At 42.0% G+C, this 19,400-nt stretch overlaps 1 protein-coding gene across 10 annotated transcripts in view; it reads left to right on the top strand.

The window, feature by feature from the left end:
• The first annotated feature begins 1,224 nt into the window (after positions 1-1,224).
• TSC22D1 (TSC22 domain family member 1) overlaps positions 1,225-19,400 on the top strand; it is a 123,055-nt gene continuing 104,879 nt past the window's right edge. For 6 of the 10 annotated variants that reach the window (XR_005593568.1, XR_005593577.1, XR_005593578.1 and 3 more), the window contains exon 1: positions 1,731-5,178. Coding sequence is in view for 5 of the 10 variants with exons in the window: in XM_039522207.1 (XP_039378141.1) it covers positions 2,327-5,178 (2,852 nt within the window). In the remaining 5 variants the exon portion in view is untranslated. The other 4 variants (XM_039522224.1, XM_039522217.1, XM_039522236.1 and 1 more) reach the window with 4 other exon arrangements.

The raw sequence follows: 19,400 nt of genomic DNA on the forward strand, positions 1-19,400 counted from the left end.
TCCAACCCCCAGCCCCCTTACCGTGCCACTCAGACCAGCGTGTCTGGCTCCATGACTTCACTATAATTTAGCTACCACCAACACGTATATTAATTGCGAGATGTGAAATGTTGTACGAGTGTATTTCCTTTAGTTATAGCAGTTTTATAAGAAACATTTATCTATATTTGATGTAGATCTAGATAACAAATTTAAAAAAAGCTGCATTCATTAGTTGTATCATTTTTATATGCAGCTGTTAATGTTTAACACAGCCGATGATATACTGTCCTTAATATCATATCATCTGTTGCCTGTATCACTGTAGAAAAGATCTTTGCTGCCTAAATATGTATATGTTCCTAAATTTTTGGTTAATCCAGTAAGAGGTCCTATATTATCTATAGCACTGACATTTATGAGGAAACAACTGAACTGAAAACATTTTAATTGTTTTTATATATATATTTCACATCTTCCTCTGCTGTAGTGCATAGGTTTCAGGTGAGTGGAAATGTGGGGGTGGGGGGGCGCTAAACTGAAGTTAAAAAACATGAGCCCACCTTCAGAACTTCACCCAATCCAATGAAAGGATGAGTCACTCCAGAAACATCCCCACTGACTGCAGTGCCCAACTCCGCAGTAGCCAATAAGGGCACTATTTGCACCCCACCCACCAACCTCTCCCCTTCCCCCACCCAGCCCAGTCCTCTATGGAGAGACAGGGGGACCACATGGCAACTGCAGTTTGTTGCACAAAAGAGGCACGTGATGCTGGAAAAGGCAGCCCTGGTGATAAAGCCTCAGGTTTCTCATTCAGCAAAGAGGGGAGGGGGGAGAAGAGAAGATCCTGGATCGAAGTTAGAACCGAGGGAAAGAAAACGAGACACAACGTAACCCTGTGGCTACCTCTGCAACAGGATGGGGAGGGGCTGGGGCCGATCATGCGGCCAGTGCAGCCCGAGCTGCGCGGGTCTGAGACAGAAACGTTCTGCCTGGGGCGCGGCGGTGGCAGCTCTCCCCTCCCCCGCGGTACAGCCCGTGCAGCGACCCCCCCCCCCCCCGAGCTCTGCGGGAGCCTATTAATAACTCGGGGCCCGCTCCGCCAATGGTAGGCGCCCACCCAGCTCCCCGCGCCAGCCCCGCCCCCCCGGATTCGCTGGGCAGGCCGAGCCGCCCGTCACCGCTCGGCAATTTCCGCCAGCCGGAGCCGAACCTATTTCCGTCCGCCGGCTCCAGACGGGCTTTATGTCTGAGGGCTCAGCACGCCTGCGCCGCCGCCATCTTACTTCTCTTCTTCTCCCTCCCCTCCGGCCAATCCCTCCCCTCGCCCAGCTTCGGCGCCGCGCTCCAATGCCGTGTGAGGAGGCCCGGGGGGCGGGGGAGGACGAGTCGCGGTAGCGGGGGAGCCGGGGGCAGACAGACCCAGCAGAGGCAGGAGGAGGAGGAGGACTCAGCCCAGCCGGGTGCTGCAGAGGAGCTCGCTGTGAGCCCGAGGGAGCCGGGGCAGAGCGGCTGAAGCGGCCTCGCTGCAGAGAGACGGGGCGGCGGAGGGAGAGGCCGGGCCGGCTCCCCTCCCTGCGCCGGGCTCTCCTAGGGGAGGAGGGCGGGTGGCTGCTTGTTCCGGCCTCCTTCTGTCTCTTTAACCACCCCAAAATGATTCAGCTCCATGGCTGCCACTGACGGGAATGTCCCTGCCCGGCTCAGGCTGCCGCCGCCGCCGCCCTGCTGCGTGCCAGCCCTGTACGTATCTGCCTGCGCCTTGCTGCTCCTAGGCGCCCCAGCCGGCCGCTCCGCCGAGCCCCCGACACCCCCTCGCCGCCCCTCCGCACCCAGCCGCCAGCGGCGGCGGCGGCCGCTCCCCCGGGACCCCGCGGCGGGGAGGTCCGCTTTGCCGAGAGCCACCCCCCTATAGCGACACACAGCTCGGCTGGGAGCCGGGGAGGGGGGCGGGCGGTTGCTTTCTGAGTTGGCCGGATAACGTGGGTAATTTCTTCCCCAGCACCCCGCCCCCCGGAGAAGCGGGCCAGGGGGGAGTGGAGAGCGGAGGGGAAAGTGAACGGCAAAGGACTGAAAGTGTCACATTCACTGGCTCTGATCTGAAGGCGGCGGAGGGACCCGGCCTCACCCCCCCCCAGCCCCCGAGAGGAGGAGGAGGAAAAGGGGCGGTTTAGTGGCAGTGCCGGCTGTGCCGAGGCGGCTCAGCCTGTGCTGTGTGCGCCAGCGGGGAGGGGAGAGGGGGTTGTGTGTGTGTGTGGTGCCTCTCCCCTGGGTTGCATGCAGAGCTAACTGTGTGGCTGTCTCTCTCCGGGCCGGGGAACTGCACTCTTAAAATAAACCCGGTACAATGCACCAGCCTGACTCAGCCGCAGACATTAGTCCTAGGAAGATGGCGCACCCGGCAATGTTTCCTAGAAGGGGCAGCAGCGGCGGCGGCAGCAGCTGCGTTACTGCGCTCAATGCACCAGGTACCGGCGCTGGTAGCGGTGCCCTCTCCACCGAGGATTATCCGCCGCCTCTGCTCATCCAGCCGCCTCCTCCGTCTCTTGCAGCATCTTCATCGGCGGGTCCACAGCTGCCACCCCCTCCTCCACAAAGCCTGAACCTCCTCGCCCAGTCTCAGCTCCAGCCACAGCCTCTTGCACAAGCTGGAGCCCAAATGAAAAAGAAAAGTGGCTTCCAAATTACCAGCGTGACCCCTGCTCAGATCTCTGCCAGTATGAGCTCTAACAACAGCATAGCAGAGGACACGGAAAGCTACGACGACCTGGATGAGTCTCACACTGAAGACCTGTCTTCTTCAGAAATTTTGGACGTTTCTTTATCCAGGGCCACTGACTTGGGTGAACCTGAAAGGAGCTCCTCCGAAGAGACTTTAAATAACTTCCAAGAGGCTGAGACTCCTGGGGCCGTCTCTCCAAACCAGCCTCACCTTCCTCAGCAGCATCCCCCTTTGCCACATCACCCACAGCAGAGTGTTGTGATCAATGGAAATGTTCACCCCCATCATGGTCACCATCACCACCACCTTCATCATCACCATCATGGGCATCATCATCCATCACATCCTGGGGTGGGCAGTACACCAGCTTCTGGAGGACCACCCCCAAGTCCATCATTTAGAAAGCTGTCCACAACTGGAAGCTCTGACAATGTTATCACAACTGCACCAGTTTCTGCTGCATCATCCTCTGGTACTCCTGCATCTGCCCTGTCTAATATTCGCACTACAAGTACTCCTGGCAATATAGGTGTAAGTCCTGTTACTGGAACTAGTACGTTAAGTAATGTGGTTGGTGGTAGTCCTAGCATGACAAGCAGCATGCTTGGTAACGTTAATATAAACTTAAGCAACATCACAAGTACTGCTAATGTACATGCTTTGTCTGGAACCAGCAGCAATGTTAATGTGAATATCTTGAGTGGTGGTGGCAATGGTACGAGTGCTTCCTCTAATGTCATTAATAATGTTACTAATCCAACTGCAGGAATGGCAGTGGGATCAAGTCAGCAGCAGCCTGCAGCTGGCACATCAAGGTTTAGAGTTGTAAAATTAGATTCCAGTTCTGAACCTTTTAAAAAAGGTAGATGGATATGCACTGAATTCTATGATAAAGAAAACGCTGTAGCAGTTACAGAAGGAGTAGCAGTAAACAAAGTGGTAGAGACTATAAAACAAAATCCACTTGAAGTGACTTCTGAAAGGGAGAGCACCAGTGGGAGTTCTGTTAGCAGCAATGTAAGCACACTGAGTCACTACACAGAAAGTGTGGGAAGCGGGGAAATGGGAGCACCTACTGTGATACAACAGCAGACATTTCAAGGTGTGGGTCCACAGCAGGTGGATTTTAGTTGTGCTGGACCTCAGACTATTCCAGCATCCAATATACCGCAAAGTATTTCTCAATCACAGCTTGCACAAGTACAATTGCCTTCTCAAGAAGTAAATTATCCACAGCAAAAGCAAGGAGTCCAGTCTTCAACACAGGCTAGTCTAACAACTGTTACTGGTGTTCAGCCAACTCCAGTTAATGTAGTAGGTGTATCATCTTTAGGTCACCAACAACCTGCTATTCCAAGTGTGGCTCAGCAGCAGTTATCATATTCTCAACCCTCACGGCCTGTGCAAACTTTGCCTGTTGTACCACAACAGCAGTTACAGTATGGACAACAGACACTTCCCATGCAGATGGCCCCTGCACGAGTTAAACCAGTGAATCAGAGTTCTGTGACAGGGACCATACCGGACTACATACAACATCAGCAGATACTTCAACCTCCAGTGCCTGCTGTGCAATCCAGCTCTACAGGAGTAGGAGCAGGAACACCGGTTCCTGTTGCTCAGGCACCAAGCATCCAACCTTCTGTACAAGTACATCCTGCTGTGGCACCAGCTCAGCCTGTTGCACATGCTCAGACAGCAGTGCCACCTGTAGGTACTAGTGGTCAAATTATTAACATTGCACAACAAGGAAATGTACCTGCTGTGGTGCAGCAGCCACCTGTTGCAAACCAAATTACACCTTCAGTTATGCAGCAAAGTGCTGCTCCTCCATCTTCACAAGTGGTGCAGCCTGTTCAGACTGGGATAATTCAGCAGGGACTACAAGCTGGTGCTTCAGGCCTTCCTCCGCAAATGGTAATTGCTTCACAAAATGTTTTGTTACCTGTACAACCCCAGGCACAAGTAGAAACTGTAGTTCAAGGAATGACCAGCCAACCATTGCCTGCAGTTAGCCCTATACCTTCTACTAGTGCTGTTCCTGCTCCAAGTCAAGTTAGTTCAAATGTACCTCCTGATATACCTTCTGCTTCTGTAAGTTTGGGTCCATCACAGAACATAGCACAAGCTTCAGCTGTGCAAAATGGGAATTTGGTTCAAAGTGTTAGTCAGCCTCCCTTGATATCAACTAGTATAAGTATACCAGTGGCACAAAATGTGCCACAACAGATACCGCTAAACTCTACACAGTTCTCTGCACAATCACTAACTCAGTCAATTGTAAGCCAAATTGAAGATGGCAGGCGCCCTACAGAACCGTCCTTAGTTGGTTTACCGCAAGCTGCCAGTGGTGAAAGTGGTGTTGGAGCATCAGCTGTTTCAGATGGGAGTGGCAGCAACATAACATCGTCTGCTTCCCTTTTTCCACTGAAAGTACTGCCATTGACAACCCATCTTGTTGATGGTGAGGATGAGAGGTAAGATCATGCCACTAACTTTGCAAAGAAACCATATCACTTTTATGTACATGAGTTTGCAATTACCATTGCAGTGATTTCATAAGATGACTAAGTGTAATGTTGCAGATATAGTTGTGATACCTGCTTTGTTAGAAAAACAGTTTCTCAGATCACGACACACAGCTACTGTGTTAAATTTCTTATGTTGCTTCTCTTCTAAGAGAGGGAGTGAATTGTATTGATTGCACTCTGAAACTGTGTTGCATGAGTACACTGTCTATGTGTAGTAGTACCTAGCAGGCTGTGTGTCCCTTCATTATATTATATGTACACACAACATGTATAGTTGACTGGAAAAGTACGCTTTGGAGTGTGGTGGCATACTTACAATAATTATCAAGATTGTGGGGAGCAATTCTGAAATACAATTAACTATTTGAGATTTATTTTTAGGTATATTTTACAAGCCTAAGAGTCTTTTCCATTTCAAACTTCCTTTTTGAATCTTGACTACATCATGGTTTGGTCTGCTGTGAATGAATGCCTTATGGAAGGTTTGGGCCAGCCGCTTCAGGCAATATGGGGATGGAGTGGGGCTGCTCTGGGGGTGGTGGTGGACGAGAGAGGAGATTATTTTAAAACGATTTTTTCAGATTGCTCTGACCCTGGATGTTTCCTCTCAATGTTCTCTGCTGCTGCTCCTCCCTTCCCTCTCTTTGAGCCCAACCTGAGGCACTTGCATGTTTCGTTCCTGGAGTTTCCATTTTAAAGCCCTGTTACATTGCTGGAGTTGCTCAATTCTGCACAGGGAGCACAGGCCTTTGAAATTGATGTGCCTGTAGTACAGTCTCAGAGGAACCATTGTTAGATACTTGAAACATGAGGGTTTTTTTATAAGATGGATGACAACTGGGTGTCTTAATTTGTGTGTTTGTGTATGTGCGTGTGTTGGTTTGGCAATGTGTGCAGTGTAACTGTGTCAGTTTCAAAGGTTTCTGCCCCCTGTACAGAATTTAGCAGCCTTGGCAACAGCCATTTTCAACCATTATTATTTAATACTAACGTCCTAGCTGTATCTAGTAAACCCAGTTGGGATTATGTTCCTATTACAATGGGCTCTGTAAAAAATACATATGAAAACATGGTACTTCTCGCAAAGAATTTACAATCTGAGGCCTTGTCTATGCTACAGGGGAAATTCAATCTAAGCTACGCAATTTGAGTTATGTGAATAGTGTAACTCAAATTAACATATCTTAGATCTACTTACCATGGAGTGCACACTATGCGATGTTGACAGCTTCTGGTGGAGTACAGGAGTTGACGGGAGAGTGAACTGTGGTCGATTTTAGCAGGTCTTAGACCCGCTAAATAGACCACCAATGCATTGTTTGCCGCTCGTCGATTCCCGGGTAAGGGTAGACAAGCCCTGAGAAGAAGAAGAAATTCCATTAATGTGAGAGGAGGGTAACTTAGGACAGAATTAAATAGCCTTGAAAATAAATGGGGGAAGAAAAGGACATGAAAAAAGGAAAGATTCGTATTTTCCTTCTTGCTTGTAGTCACAATGAGAGGTGAGGGGGGTGGTGGTGGTGGTGTGTGTATAATATATATATATAATATTTTTAATTCTTAGGTTCATACAGCTGTTTAAGTCCTGAGAACTAGCAGAGGACAAATTTGTCCCCATTATGGTAGATCTCAGGATGCTGAAAGGTTAGATATTAATGTTAATATTATATCAGCAGTCTTTGATACTGTTGATCATGAGGTGTTGACATGCTTAAAGTGGCTTTAGTCATTCTTTCTAAGAGATCCCAGAGGGTTAGAAAGGGAGGTTGCTCATTTTTCATGAGGGCTCTCGCATAAGAGGTCTCACAGTATTCTGTTAGTGGCCCACTTTCTTTTCAACAAGTATGTGAAGCTGGTAGAGGAGATATTGAGATGTTATGGGCTTACTGTGTCACCATTATGCTGATGATGCTCATCTTTGTGGGATTTTTTGTTTTGTTTTCCTTTGGAGAACCTGAACATTACTCTTTGCTTTTTCAGTGTTGGAAGAAGTAATCAAAACTGATGCTAGCTGGTGTACTCAAACCAGTTAAGATGGCAGTATGCTTGTTGATATTGGAAAGCGTTTTGAGAAATTGGCTGGGGTATGTGACTGCACACTTATTTTGAGGGTAGAGGTCAGCTGTTTTTCACAGTTGATTTGTTTGTAGTTCTTGAATCCCAGGTAGTAGCAAGTAGCTGGAAATGCTGCCTTTTTCAGTTCTTGACTGGCCAAAGAGTGCATCTTTTCCCCACCTGTGCAGACTGTGCCCTCATTATTTATGTCTTTATCATCTCCTAGTAGACTACTGAAATGTGCTCTCATGTAGCTACCACTGAACATCACTCAGATGCTTTGCTTGGAGTAGAATATGACTACTTGCTTTTTAAAGACCTGTAGATAGGTGAGACTATACTATTGCTGTGCACTGCACTGGTTGCCAGTCCTCTGCTTAGTGAAAGATAGATTATTTACAGATGTTCTAGCACCTGGCTGTCTCAGAGATCACCTCTCCCCGTGTATCCCTTTTCGGAATATACCATTAGTGGGAATGCTTTTGCTTTCCATCTGGGGATGGAATCCTAGAGCTACTGAAAAGGTATTTTCAGTACCAGATTCTTGGCTCTGTAATGCCTTTCCACTTACAATCTATCAGAGTCTGAGTCCTGTACCTTGCGTCTTTTCCTAAAAGTGATATCTCTTTGGTTTGGTTTTTCTCTTATCTCCTCAGCCACCAGTCTCTTTTAGTTGGTGTTTTTGGTTTTGATTCTTTTTTGCTGTAGGGTGTATGTATTAGATTAGATGTCTCCTGTTTTAGGGAATAATATTGTTACACATACCTGGACTCTACATACTAAAGAAATAGGCACCTTAAAATATGTCTAACAAGTAAAATCCGGGCAGGGGATTATAGACTCCAGGTGGGCACTACATTTTCTGATTTAAGATTAATGTGTACACATTACAAGTGGTTCTAAATCTGACAAGGGAAAGTGCGTAAGAAAAAATATAATTGAATAATGCTGAGTGACAGCATAATTGGACTGGTGAAGAAGTTGTAAAATTCCGTTGTGAGCATGCATCTGAAGAAATGTCTGACCCATGTAATACCTTGTGTAAATTATATCGCAGCTTTCAATGAAGCCATTTTATAATTGTGTGTATATTCATGTGTCAATGTCCTTTTGCCTTCAAATTGTTAACCCTGTTACCTCTTTAGAGCAGTAACTGCACTCTTTCCTGTGCCCATTATTAGTACATAGGTTGTTAAATACTCTGCTGTGTTATCTACATCCTTTCAAGAGCAGAGAGAATTTTCTCTTTGACATAATAGTTGGTATTTCCCCACTATAAGTCAGACTGCTATATTTCTAAATGTAGCAGAGAAGCCATGAAAAGAAGCATAAAGATGAACTTCCTGACAGGATATCCTGTGGAAAATTAATCTATAAACTTCAGTTATTGAAGAGAGAGGGTAAAAGCAATACTGTTACAGCTGCCGTATTAATACGCTGTTTCCTCTGGCTTCTGTTCTCTTAGCCTGTCAGATACACCTCACATTTTGACATGTCAAACTCTAGACTTGTCATCTGTCCTGATAGCTCAGTTTTCTAAAATATAGGCAAATTCCCTTTTAGTGTTTAGGTAGTTTCTTTTTTCTTGAGTCATGATATATATTGATTTTTCATAAGGCTATCTCATTTATAGGTGGCTCTTGTCTCAGTTTACACAGACTGATTATTGAATCAAGTCAATTTCAAACAATCTTTGATCTTCAGATGTTTTAACTATGGAAATCTTTCTTCATTTTATTTTTAATGCCCATGGAATCTTTCAAATAGATAAACAAATCTTAATAAAAAAAATTCCGTTACATTTTCATGTATGTAGACTTTGTATTGCAAAATGAGTCAAGATAACACTTTCCTAGGCAGTGTGTTAACATCATATGCAAATAAGTTCACAGTGGGAATCCATGTGTGCAATAAAGAGCACAGCTCCTAGTATTTAGTTTACATACATCAGATTTGGATTTTGTATTTATATTTCTACTGATTTTTATAGGTACAAAGTTAACTTAAATGACACATTTTGTTTCAGATTTGCCTCTCGTTCATAAATGTTGCTTTATGGTAAAGATCAGACAAATAACAATCATTTTCTTCACTTGTTTTGTTCATGCTCTTGAGAGCACTTTATGTGTAAGTCACTTTCCCACTGCGTCCTCGCTAGTCAATCTGTGTTTTCACCTGTTTGTCTTTCACATAGTAACAGGGTGCAAGAAACCAGTTTGAAAAGTAGGAAAATGATTGTAAACCCATAAAAACTGGTATGGAGACTTTAAGGCATGTGTAACACTTGAAACTATTTTACATTTTTTTTCCCCCAGTGAATTTCAGATTGCTGATGTGTCTTTAAAATTGGGGGTAGAGCAAATTGCAAATTAACATGAGAACACTGGAGACAGTATAACATTAAGCAGAAGTATAAACTTCATGCTTTGCCATACACTAGGAGAGGGGCTGCAGGTGAGGGACAATGATCAATCGAGAAATTATTTCACGGAAACAACTAATATAAATGAAGTAAGAGTACTATTCACAGTCTCAAAACACGATAGGACAAGAAACAATAGCCTGAAGTGAAGGAAGACAGGGAAAAGTTGTTAAGAGCAATTGGAGAGCAGAATAGACTCCCAAGATATGTGATTGAATGAAGCACCATTGTTATGGATTCTTTTTTTTTTTAAAGGCTAAAGACATTAATGTCAATCATGTGGTGAGAAGCTCTACAAAATATATGATGTCAGACTGAGTGACCATCTTGTTTTTTCTGGTCCTGCTGTCTGAATTGTACTCTTTTGGTCCTTGGCCTACCAGTGCAAATTGTTGACACACACATTTAATTGTGAAACTTACTGCTGGGGTGTGAAGGTTTAACTCCCATCAACTCATTTTATGTAAATCACCAAACAGTTGTTATATAGTATTAGTTTTTGGACCTGGTTTATTTTATGGGGCAGAGACTGAATAGAACAGAGGTTCTCAAACTGGGGGTGGGGACCCCTCAGGGGGTCACGAGGTTATTACATGGAGGGTCGCGAGCTGTCAACCTCCACCCCAAACCCCGCTTTGCCTCCAGCATTTATAATGGTGTGAAATAAATATATAAAAAAGTAGTTTTAGTTTATAAGGGGGGTCGCACTCAGAGGCTTGCTATGTGAAAGGGGTCACCAGTAAAAAAAAGTTTGAGAGCCACTGGAATAGAACATGATAGCATGATGCCTTGCCTCTTGGGGTAAATTCTGGTACGTGCATTTGAAGAAAGCTAGTACACGTGGTTAAATGGGTATTTTATCATTAATAGTTTGTGAATTGATGGCATGCTAACGCCTATTGAACAGGGGCTCTCATTATTTTGACATTATGTAGAGGTTACAGGACAGCATTTACCACATTTCATATGTATGAGTAAAATACTTGTTTTTTAGTATCGTGTTTTAGTGAAATTATAAGTGTTTATAATTTTGCACTGTAAAATCATGAGTGATTACAGTTAGAATGGACCAGAATTATGGATTTCCATTGTACAATGGCTGTCAACTATTTTTCTTTGAGCTAGCCATCCCATTGAAGTCATAATGTTTATATCCCAAATCATCAGAGCATTCCATTAAAATAGATCTTTTAAATTAAATTTATTCCTCTTCAGGTGATCAGAAGTGACTTCTGGCTCACTTTCCTCCTCCACAATTTTAATACACATTTATTGGCTGTTAATTATACAGCAGTTCAATTAAGTTACTAGTGGTGTTCACTTATTGTTTTTTTTACCAAGATTTACAAAAATAGGCATTTAAATCTGTATATAAATAAGTGGCCAAACTTTCTGAGGTGTTGAGAACCTACAGCTCCTATTGAAGTCAGTGGATCTCCAGATATTGGGTAACTCTGAAAATCAGGCAACTTATGTAGGTGCTTAACTTTAGATATCAGGCTTAAAATTCTTTCCCTACATTTATATTTCTTCTAGTAGTGCAGAATCAGCAAAGCTATGGAAAAGTAGTGAATTTTATTGTTTTGCACAGAACTGTTACTCAATTTCTGGGACAAAGTCTGCCCTTGGTATCACCTGCGCACCCCCATTTAAGGCAACAGTGGCTATTATACAGGTGTAAGGCAGAGTTTTTGAAGGTAATTGGGGTCAGGAAAATATTTTCAGTTACTGATTAACATTACATCCCTACCTCCTATGTGGATGGAGAATGAAGCAAGGTGAAGCCTCTTTCTTACATGAGTGGGAGGAAGTAGCTGGACTTCTCTGCTACAGTTGAGAGTTGAAAGTAGAAGCTATAAGTGGTGGCTGAATTTTATTTGATTTTTCACTAAAGATCAATTCCTTGAGCAACTGATTTTTTTTAATCTGTCCTTTTTGTATTCATTTAAGACAGATTTAAATCTGTCTGAATATTGTTTAAATATGGGCTTTCACCATACCAGTGCTCCATTGTCTGCTAATAACTTTGCAGCGAACTGAAGATACATGAATTTCCACGTAACTGAATAGTGGTGAAAAATGCAGGTTAATTGTAGGCTCAAGTCAGTAAGCATCAGGCTTAAACACAATATCTTAAAAACGGGTCACAGGTAACTGTAATTCTGGCATTTCTTAATTTTTGAGTGCTTGCCTTTGTAACATTTTAATGTAGTTATTTTTGTTTATAATCGCTTATATAAAAAGAACATTGGGGGGGGGGAATCTATCGTGCAACCATGTAGACTCCCACATGCTCCTGTTGGAAGCACATAGCTTTACCACTTGAATTAATGGAATAACTGGTAGCAACTGTAGTAGACTGTTCTCTGCGTGGAACAGCCTCTACGGCGGGAACAAGTACACCTTGCCAGTGGGGTTTACAGTTGTTTGCTAGATAGCAGTGGAATATTGAGACTTGGGAATCCTGGACTCAGTTCCAGATTGTGGAGGGGTATAAGTTCTAATCAGTAGTTACAAATTGTTGTGCTCCTGTCCCTTTGGCTCTTGCACCTGTTCTTCCCCTCCCTCCATCACTTGTGTTCCTGTCTCCTTGACCTTTTCCTCCACCTCTGCTCACTGCCCTTCTGCATTCAAGTCAGTCTGTTTCCTCCATGCAGTATGGGCATCAGTAGGGGGATATTGAGGGCACAGGAGACACAGTATCCCTGCTCTCAGGTCCTGAGCTCAGCACCATCGGAAAGAAGTCTTGCTCAGCCTCAGGATGGAGCATGCGCATTCTTTGATAAAATTGTAAAAGCTGTGTGGGGATGAAGTATGCTCAGTGCAGTCAGAATTGTTGGAGAATATAGCTGCCAAACTTTAACAAGCCTCAGAGTATTTGAAAACTGAGATTTTTTTCCAGTGGCCTATAATTCAGCCAAATTTGTGTTGTCTTTTGCCATTTCCAGGAAAATCCATCTCTAACATTAGGGAGGTCTCCCTCTTCCTCCTGCCAAATTTTAAATCTCTGCTCTAAAGCATGGTGATTCTACAGCTTCTCAATGAAACAGCTGTAAGAATTTTTTAACCTAGGGGAAGACTGTTTTTTCCTAGCCTTGTTCTTGGACAAGGCTGAGCTGTTTTAGTGGGTATCTCAAAATAAATAAAATAAAAATTAAATGAGATTTGGTGAGATGAAAATCTCATGCTTCAGTGCATAAGCCAACTTCTAACTATTCAGGGTTAAGAGGAAACTTTCCCTGGGGCAGGTTACTCATACCTACTTTCAGCAGTTTTCTTGCACTTTCTTCTAAAGCTTCTGGTATTTATAGTTGTTGGAGGCCAGATGGTGCACTAATCTGGAATGATAACTCTTATGTTTCAAACTAGAAATAAAAAAACAATGGAGTCGTAAATCAAATCTTAGTTTTGCCCAGTTGAGTACACAGGCTTAAGGTAGGTGGAAAGGAGGGGAAACTACTGATTTGCCTTTTCATCCCATTACATTAGTCAAGATTTGTTTTTCCTATTCAGTTATTCATAGAATCTCAAATGATCAAAACTGGTCATGTGGCCATTAAATACCAACTGTAACTCGGTGACCTAAGTCACTGACTTTATGTAATAATAAAGTTAAGATTGTGTTGCATTTTTTAGGTACAGAAAAGTTGTAGCCAAAACAATATTATAGTAAAGCATCACTACAAAAATGTCAAAATTAGGAGTGCCGTTACTATAAACAGCATGGCTGAACTGAAACATTCTCATTCATTTAGCCTTTGTTGCTCAGAAAGCCATTCTCGTGCGTGAAAAATGTAATTGTCAGCACATCAATTGCTTAAAATAGCACTTCAGACACTAAAGCTCTGACATTGAAGTGCCACTGGAAAACATCCAAGTGGCCTGTAAAAGACGCATACTGTAAACAGTGTATAATCTAAGCTTTTTCATTTTTTAGAAATATTTTAAACTGATTTCTGAAAAACTTGAACTTTATGAAAAATTTTTAATTGTGTTATTCATAAACCATAGAATGCTTTTAAGAAGGAAGTTGCAATGCTTTGGCTAAAAACATGGTTTAATTACATTATAAATGCAAATATTTAATTTAGTTTCCTGTTTTCATAAATTTATTCAGGGCAATTAGCCATAAGTAGATACAAAAGACAAGGGAGGAAGTTCCATCAGTAGGGTGCAAGGCCAACACCTTAAAGGTCTGGGCTTCTCTGCTTTTTCCCTACCTCATGTCTTTTTAGTTGCTTATATGTCTCCTGGCAGGGTCCACAACAGGACTCAGGTGTTCATCTTCGATTCAAACGTCTTTCTAGTAGTGGTCTAATAAACTTGAAGATCTGCAGTGGAAGCAGAAGGCACGTTCTATTGTTTCTCTTCCTTCTAGCTGGCAGGGGTGGGGAGGGGAGGAATCTCTGCTACTGTACCCTTCTAGAGATGTATCTGCTGCAAGACGAAGGAATGAGGTGTTGTTTACTATACCCTCTCCAGTATCCTCTGTGAATAACTCCACTGCCTGTCTGTGCTCCTATTTTCCTAAGCACAATTATTATTAAATTACCATGGTTCTTTCGTTTCAGTGCTGTTTTCAAGGTTCTAAATAAAAGCAGTGAAACTAACTAGTCTTGTTTTGTTGTTACTGCTCTCCTAGCCATTCAAAGTGTTTCCCTTGTCACTGGGTCTCTTTTTAATCTCTGATTTGTGTGTGTATTCACTCTATCTTTTTTGCTCGTGTGTGTTACAATAGCTAGTCACAACAGGGAAAGTCAAGGACTTGACTCTGAACATCCATGTCTCTTGTTTTTAATGGCCTTTAACGTCTCATCTGTTGTATGCATCACCCTAGCAACTCTAGAAAGATGTTTAAGAATTCCTGAAAAAGTGTACTTCAGAGTTGAGTAACTTGGTTAGTTTTTAAACGACTTTGTCTCGCTAAGATCTTTACCATCAAAAGTTAGTCAGCGTGGTGTATGTATCTCTGCCCTTTCACCTGTGGTGCGTTTGGCAGCAAAATGTTTACAGCATAAAACATAGTGTGTATGTTTTGCCTGGTTGCCACTTGCAAATGAATATTCTGCTTAATCATCATTTTGTACCTTGATAGAGATCTTAATTTTGTTTCCAAAAAAGTGGTGGTTCTTGCATCTACTGCTAAGTAGATATTCTTCATTGGAATGCTTGTATGCATTGCTTTGTATACGTTGGTACAAAGAAAATCTGTTTCACAGACAGAAGAATCTCAAGGATTCTTGCTGAAATAAAATATTGGAAAGGAAATTCTCCCTAACAAATTTAAAATGTAAACAGTTTAAAATACTACTTTATCCATAAATATTAACTTTTTGTAAATTAAAGTACAGTAAAATAAGTGAATAATTGGAGGTAACGGAGAAAGCAAATTAGTGTAGTAGACTAAATACTCTATTTTATGGTTGAAATAGGGGTACAAAAATTATTGAAGGCACATGAAAAAAGGGAAAAAGCAAATACACCTTTTGTAATATTTCCCAGTGTACCTCCATACTGTATAAGAGTTGAGCATTTAGAGAAATATATAGGATTTCTAAATTTACTATAAAAACAATAAGGAACATAGTTTTGAAAAAATGTAGTACCAAATTTGTTAGAAAAGTGGTTTCAAAAACAAGCATCCACTGAGCAGTACTGTGGCATCTTCTGTCTTGCTATTTTTTTCTGAATTTAAATTTGGCATTCAAAGTCCTTTTTTTTTATTGTACTGTCTATACATGCAGTCGTATATCACAGTATGGTTAACTTGCTCATAGACAAAAAATAAAAATTCACTCAGTGCAGGAAACAGAAATGGTACTGGATATATTGAATATCCTTTTAAAAAAAAATTTGAGTACAGTGACTTCATTAAAGTTGTCCATAGGCCCCAGGATTGACTGCTGTAGGCCCCATGTTATCAAATCTATTTCAAACCTACTGGTTTACCTTAATTAGTAATTGAAACCCTCTTAGTCTAAACTAAGAAGGGAGTTGTGTGCTCAATGTAAGTTTCAGTTTTGCAAACCCTCTAGTCTGGCATTATAACTGCTCAGTTTTCTCTTTGGGGGAGTGTTACCCGCAGAAAATTCTGTTACACTCTAGGAACACCCACCTTTACCCTTTTCCTGGGGCTCACGGCATAACGCTCTTAATTTAGGTACCCACCCTTTCACTTCCTTAAACTCTGCAGGTTTGTGGGGTCTTTCACCAGTGAAAGAGCCTTACGCAGTAATATCCTACTTAACCTCTCAAATCTTGATTTAGACCTTGGGTTGGCACTTTAATGCAAAATCTGTTCTTTATAAATGAGACACTTAAAAAAAACCCTACATTAAAAACACTATTAGCGTTGCAAAATCAAGCACTTCAGAATTAGAAAATGCCAGAATTAAGTTTGCCAATGTGACCTTAATTTGGCCCTTTTTGTGCATATGCATTCTTATATAGTTTTTAATTATATGTTCACAACCTTAATAATCCTTTAATATAGCTTTTTGTGTGTATTTTCCTTGCTTTTTAAAAAAACAAACTGAAAAAACAGAAGTGATGACATGGCATTATCTGTAGCCTTTAGATCCACCGCACAGTCGTCTGTCATTTGAGCTAATAGAGTAACTGATAACAGTAGTAGATTGCTACTCCACATGGAGGATGACAATAGAGGGGAATGGGACACTTTGCCTGTGGGTTTCAGACACTAGCTGACAGCTGAAGAATGGTTCTAGTCCAGGCTCTGGAGGAAGAATGTGTTTTGAGTTGGCACAAACTCTTCTGTCTATTCTCTCACCCCCCACGCCCCGCCAAAGTGTGGCCTTTCTGTCCTGGCCCCTTCAACCTGTCCTTATCCTAGTACTGTCTCCTTCCCACTCCAGGCTTTTGGGCACAGTCCCATTCTCTTCACCTAGTTAGTTCCAGTCTCCACTCCTTAGGGTTCTCAATCCAGTCTTCTTGCCCAGCCAGTGTCATTCTCCCCCAATTTCTTGACAATCTGTCTTCCCTCTCCAGCCACCTCCTTTCTTCCACCCCCCTGGTTCTCAGTGCTAATCTTCTTCCCCAGCTAGTCCCAATCCATTCCCGCTCCCAACTCAGACCCAATCTATTTTCCCCTAGCTTCATTCTCTGAAACAGCTGAACCACTTCGGCTGTTTTTTTTTAAAAAATAAGTGCAGCCTGAGATAGACACTGTAGAAAATTTCAGCTGTTAAGTGGTTAGTTTTGCAAAGTCCTAAGCAACTGAAAACGGTATTATAGTGGGATCTGTCGGACAACCTTAGGCTGCGCTACACTAGAAAATTAGGTTGGTTTAACTATGTTGGTCAGGGGTCTGAACAATCCAAACCTCTGATGGTATTGTTAAGAAAAGCTAAATCCCTTTGTAGACAGTGCTAGAATCACAGAAGAATTCTTCTGTCGACCTAGCTACTCCCTCTCTGGGAGGTGGATTACCTATGCTGATGGGAGAACCCCTCCTGTTGGCAGAGGTGGTATCTACACTGAAGCTGCTGTAGTGCTTTATCTGTAGACAAGTCCTTAATAAGCAATAAATTCTATGTATGTTATGTGTGCGAGCACAGCAGTATTTTAACTATTGATAACTGTGCATGTCCATAGTTGGATCATAGGATAGCTAATGACTTGGAAATGTAGCAAGTCCTAAATCTTAGAGGGACCAGGATACTTATCTCAAATTCCTAAATAGGTGCAGAGAAGGGCCCTAAGGCTTACTAGAAGATTAGAAGGTTTATGCAGAAAGACTTCAAGAGCTTCATTTTTTTTAGCCTTCAAAAGAATACCATGAGGCCTAATTAATATGGAAATATCAATGTCTCTAAATAAATACTTAAATAAGGATCTAATCAGCTTACATGAGATCACCATCTGAAGCTGGTTAGAGAGAGGTTTAGAATGGACATTGTGAAGAATAGGCGCATTATTTTCCAAGATGATGTAGACCTGGAACAAGCTTCCAGGGAAGGGAGATAGTTTTAGTAAATTCTACTTAAGAAAAGGATAGCTAATGTCTAGTGATATTGTCAGATATGTCTGATAAGCAAGCAAGGTTTTCTTCCTAATGCATGTACCAGTGATTCTTGTTAGCCTTAAAGTTCACTGTGTTTGTGTCGTATTAAATTATGAACTTTTTAGAAAGATCTTCTGATCACTAAAATGGAAGTAAGAGTATTAGAGGATGTGTCGAGATGAGCAGGATTGCAAACTAGTCGGGGTGGGGAGTGGGTTTTTGCTTGAAACAGGGAAATTACTAACCATATACAAAGTTATTGTACTATTTGTTGAAGTATGATCGTGTTTCTTTTGACTGTGGGAAATAGCAAATAAAACATCTTTATTCTGAATGTTGGCATCTGATAATGTTTAGAATGTTACTCGTATTTTTAATAGACTGTTTTGAGCTCTGGAAAACTTTTGTTTTGCCTGTAAGCTAATATAAACAGCTCAGTATTTTCAGTTGTATGTACCTCAACTCTGTGTGCCATTTTACCTCTGTCTCCTTTTTTTCAAATGCATTCTCAAAACTCTCCAGTCCCAATTAACCTTTTTTTGCTGATCTCCTTTCTATTCATTACCTCTTGGTTTTCTGTTGTTGTCTTCCTTTACTGTGTTTGTCTAAGTTAGATTCTAAGCTCTTGAGGAACCTTGTCTTTTTATCATTTGTAATGTGCAATAGACTCAGATGGCACTGTATAAATGTAGTACAGTATTAATAAATTTGTGTAAGAAACATATTTAAAAGATCTTTCTGCATGCAAAAGATGTGCATTTGATCAGCAGTTCAGTATTACAATGGTATATGTGTCTCAAAATGGCTTATATGCACAAAGATGGAAGCTAAGTCTTCTTTGTTAAACCAAATAGTCCTATATAGTATATTGACAAGTAATTGGATGTGCTCTAATAATTTAATATAGAGCTAAATTATCCAATATCCTTTGCAGGTGCCCGTTGCCAAAACTCAGCTTATAAAAATTCATCAGAAATATTTGCTTGAAGCGTGGTGTGTTGGTTAGTAGCCTATGGAAACAAAATTTTAGTGTTGCCACGTGAAGAATTAAAGTGAATGATTTCAAGTAGATTTGCTAATTTAAGTCAACAAAGGAAGTTGGCGAGTGTTAATTCAGTGTTGCCTTTTGAATTGAGGTGAAAGAACTGACACTGGTGTTTCCGTTTTGGGAGTGATCATGTATGCATAACTGAAGGCTTGGGATTAATGATAGTCATAAAAAGGCTTGCTAAGTTGCTGCATTTAAAATATTCTTTTGGTTTGGTTAGTTTGTGCTTTAGGTAGATGGGTTTTGATAACTTTTTCTCTTCCAGTATTGTGTTGGGTACGTGATGGGAACGGTGGTAGGTGTGCAACATGTAAGAGAAGTGAGGGCGGTGCAAAGGCAACAGGAAAAAGTAATCAAAAGAGTTCTGTATATAATTCTAACAAGTTACATTACCCTTAAATGATATAGAGTCCCTGAGATAAGCAATAGAGCGGGGTTGGGGTTAGTGGACTTCTTCCAAAATGCATAGTTTCTAAAACTATTGGATATTGCCAGACTATTGGATGGAAGAGCATATATCTGCAGACGTACCGTTTCCTAAAGTTGTACTCAACAATCATAATACTAAGTGTGTTTACATAAACTTAATGCACAGTAAACATATCCTCTGGGCATACTGA

This window comes from Mauremys reevesii, linkage group 1, assembly GCF_016161935.1.
Source record: "Mauremys reevesii isolate NIE-2019 linkage group 1, ASM1616193v1, whole genome shotgun sequence".
Taxonomy (NCBI): domain Eukaryota; kingdom Metazoa; phylum Chordata; order Testudines; family Geoemydidae; genus Mauremys; species Mauremys reevesii.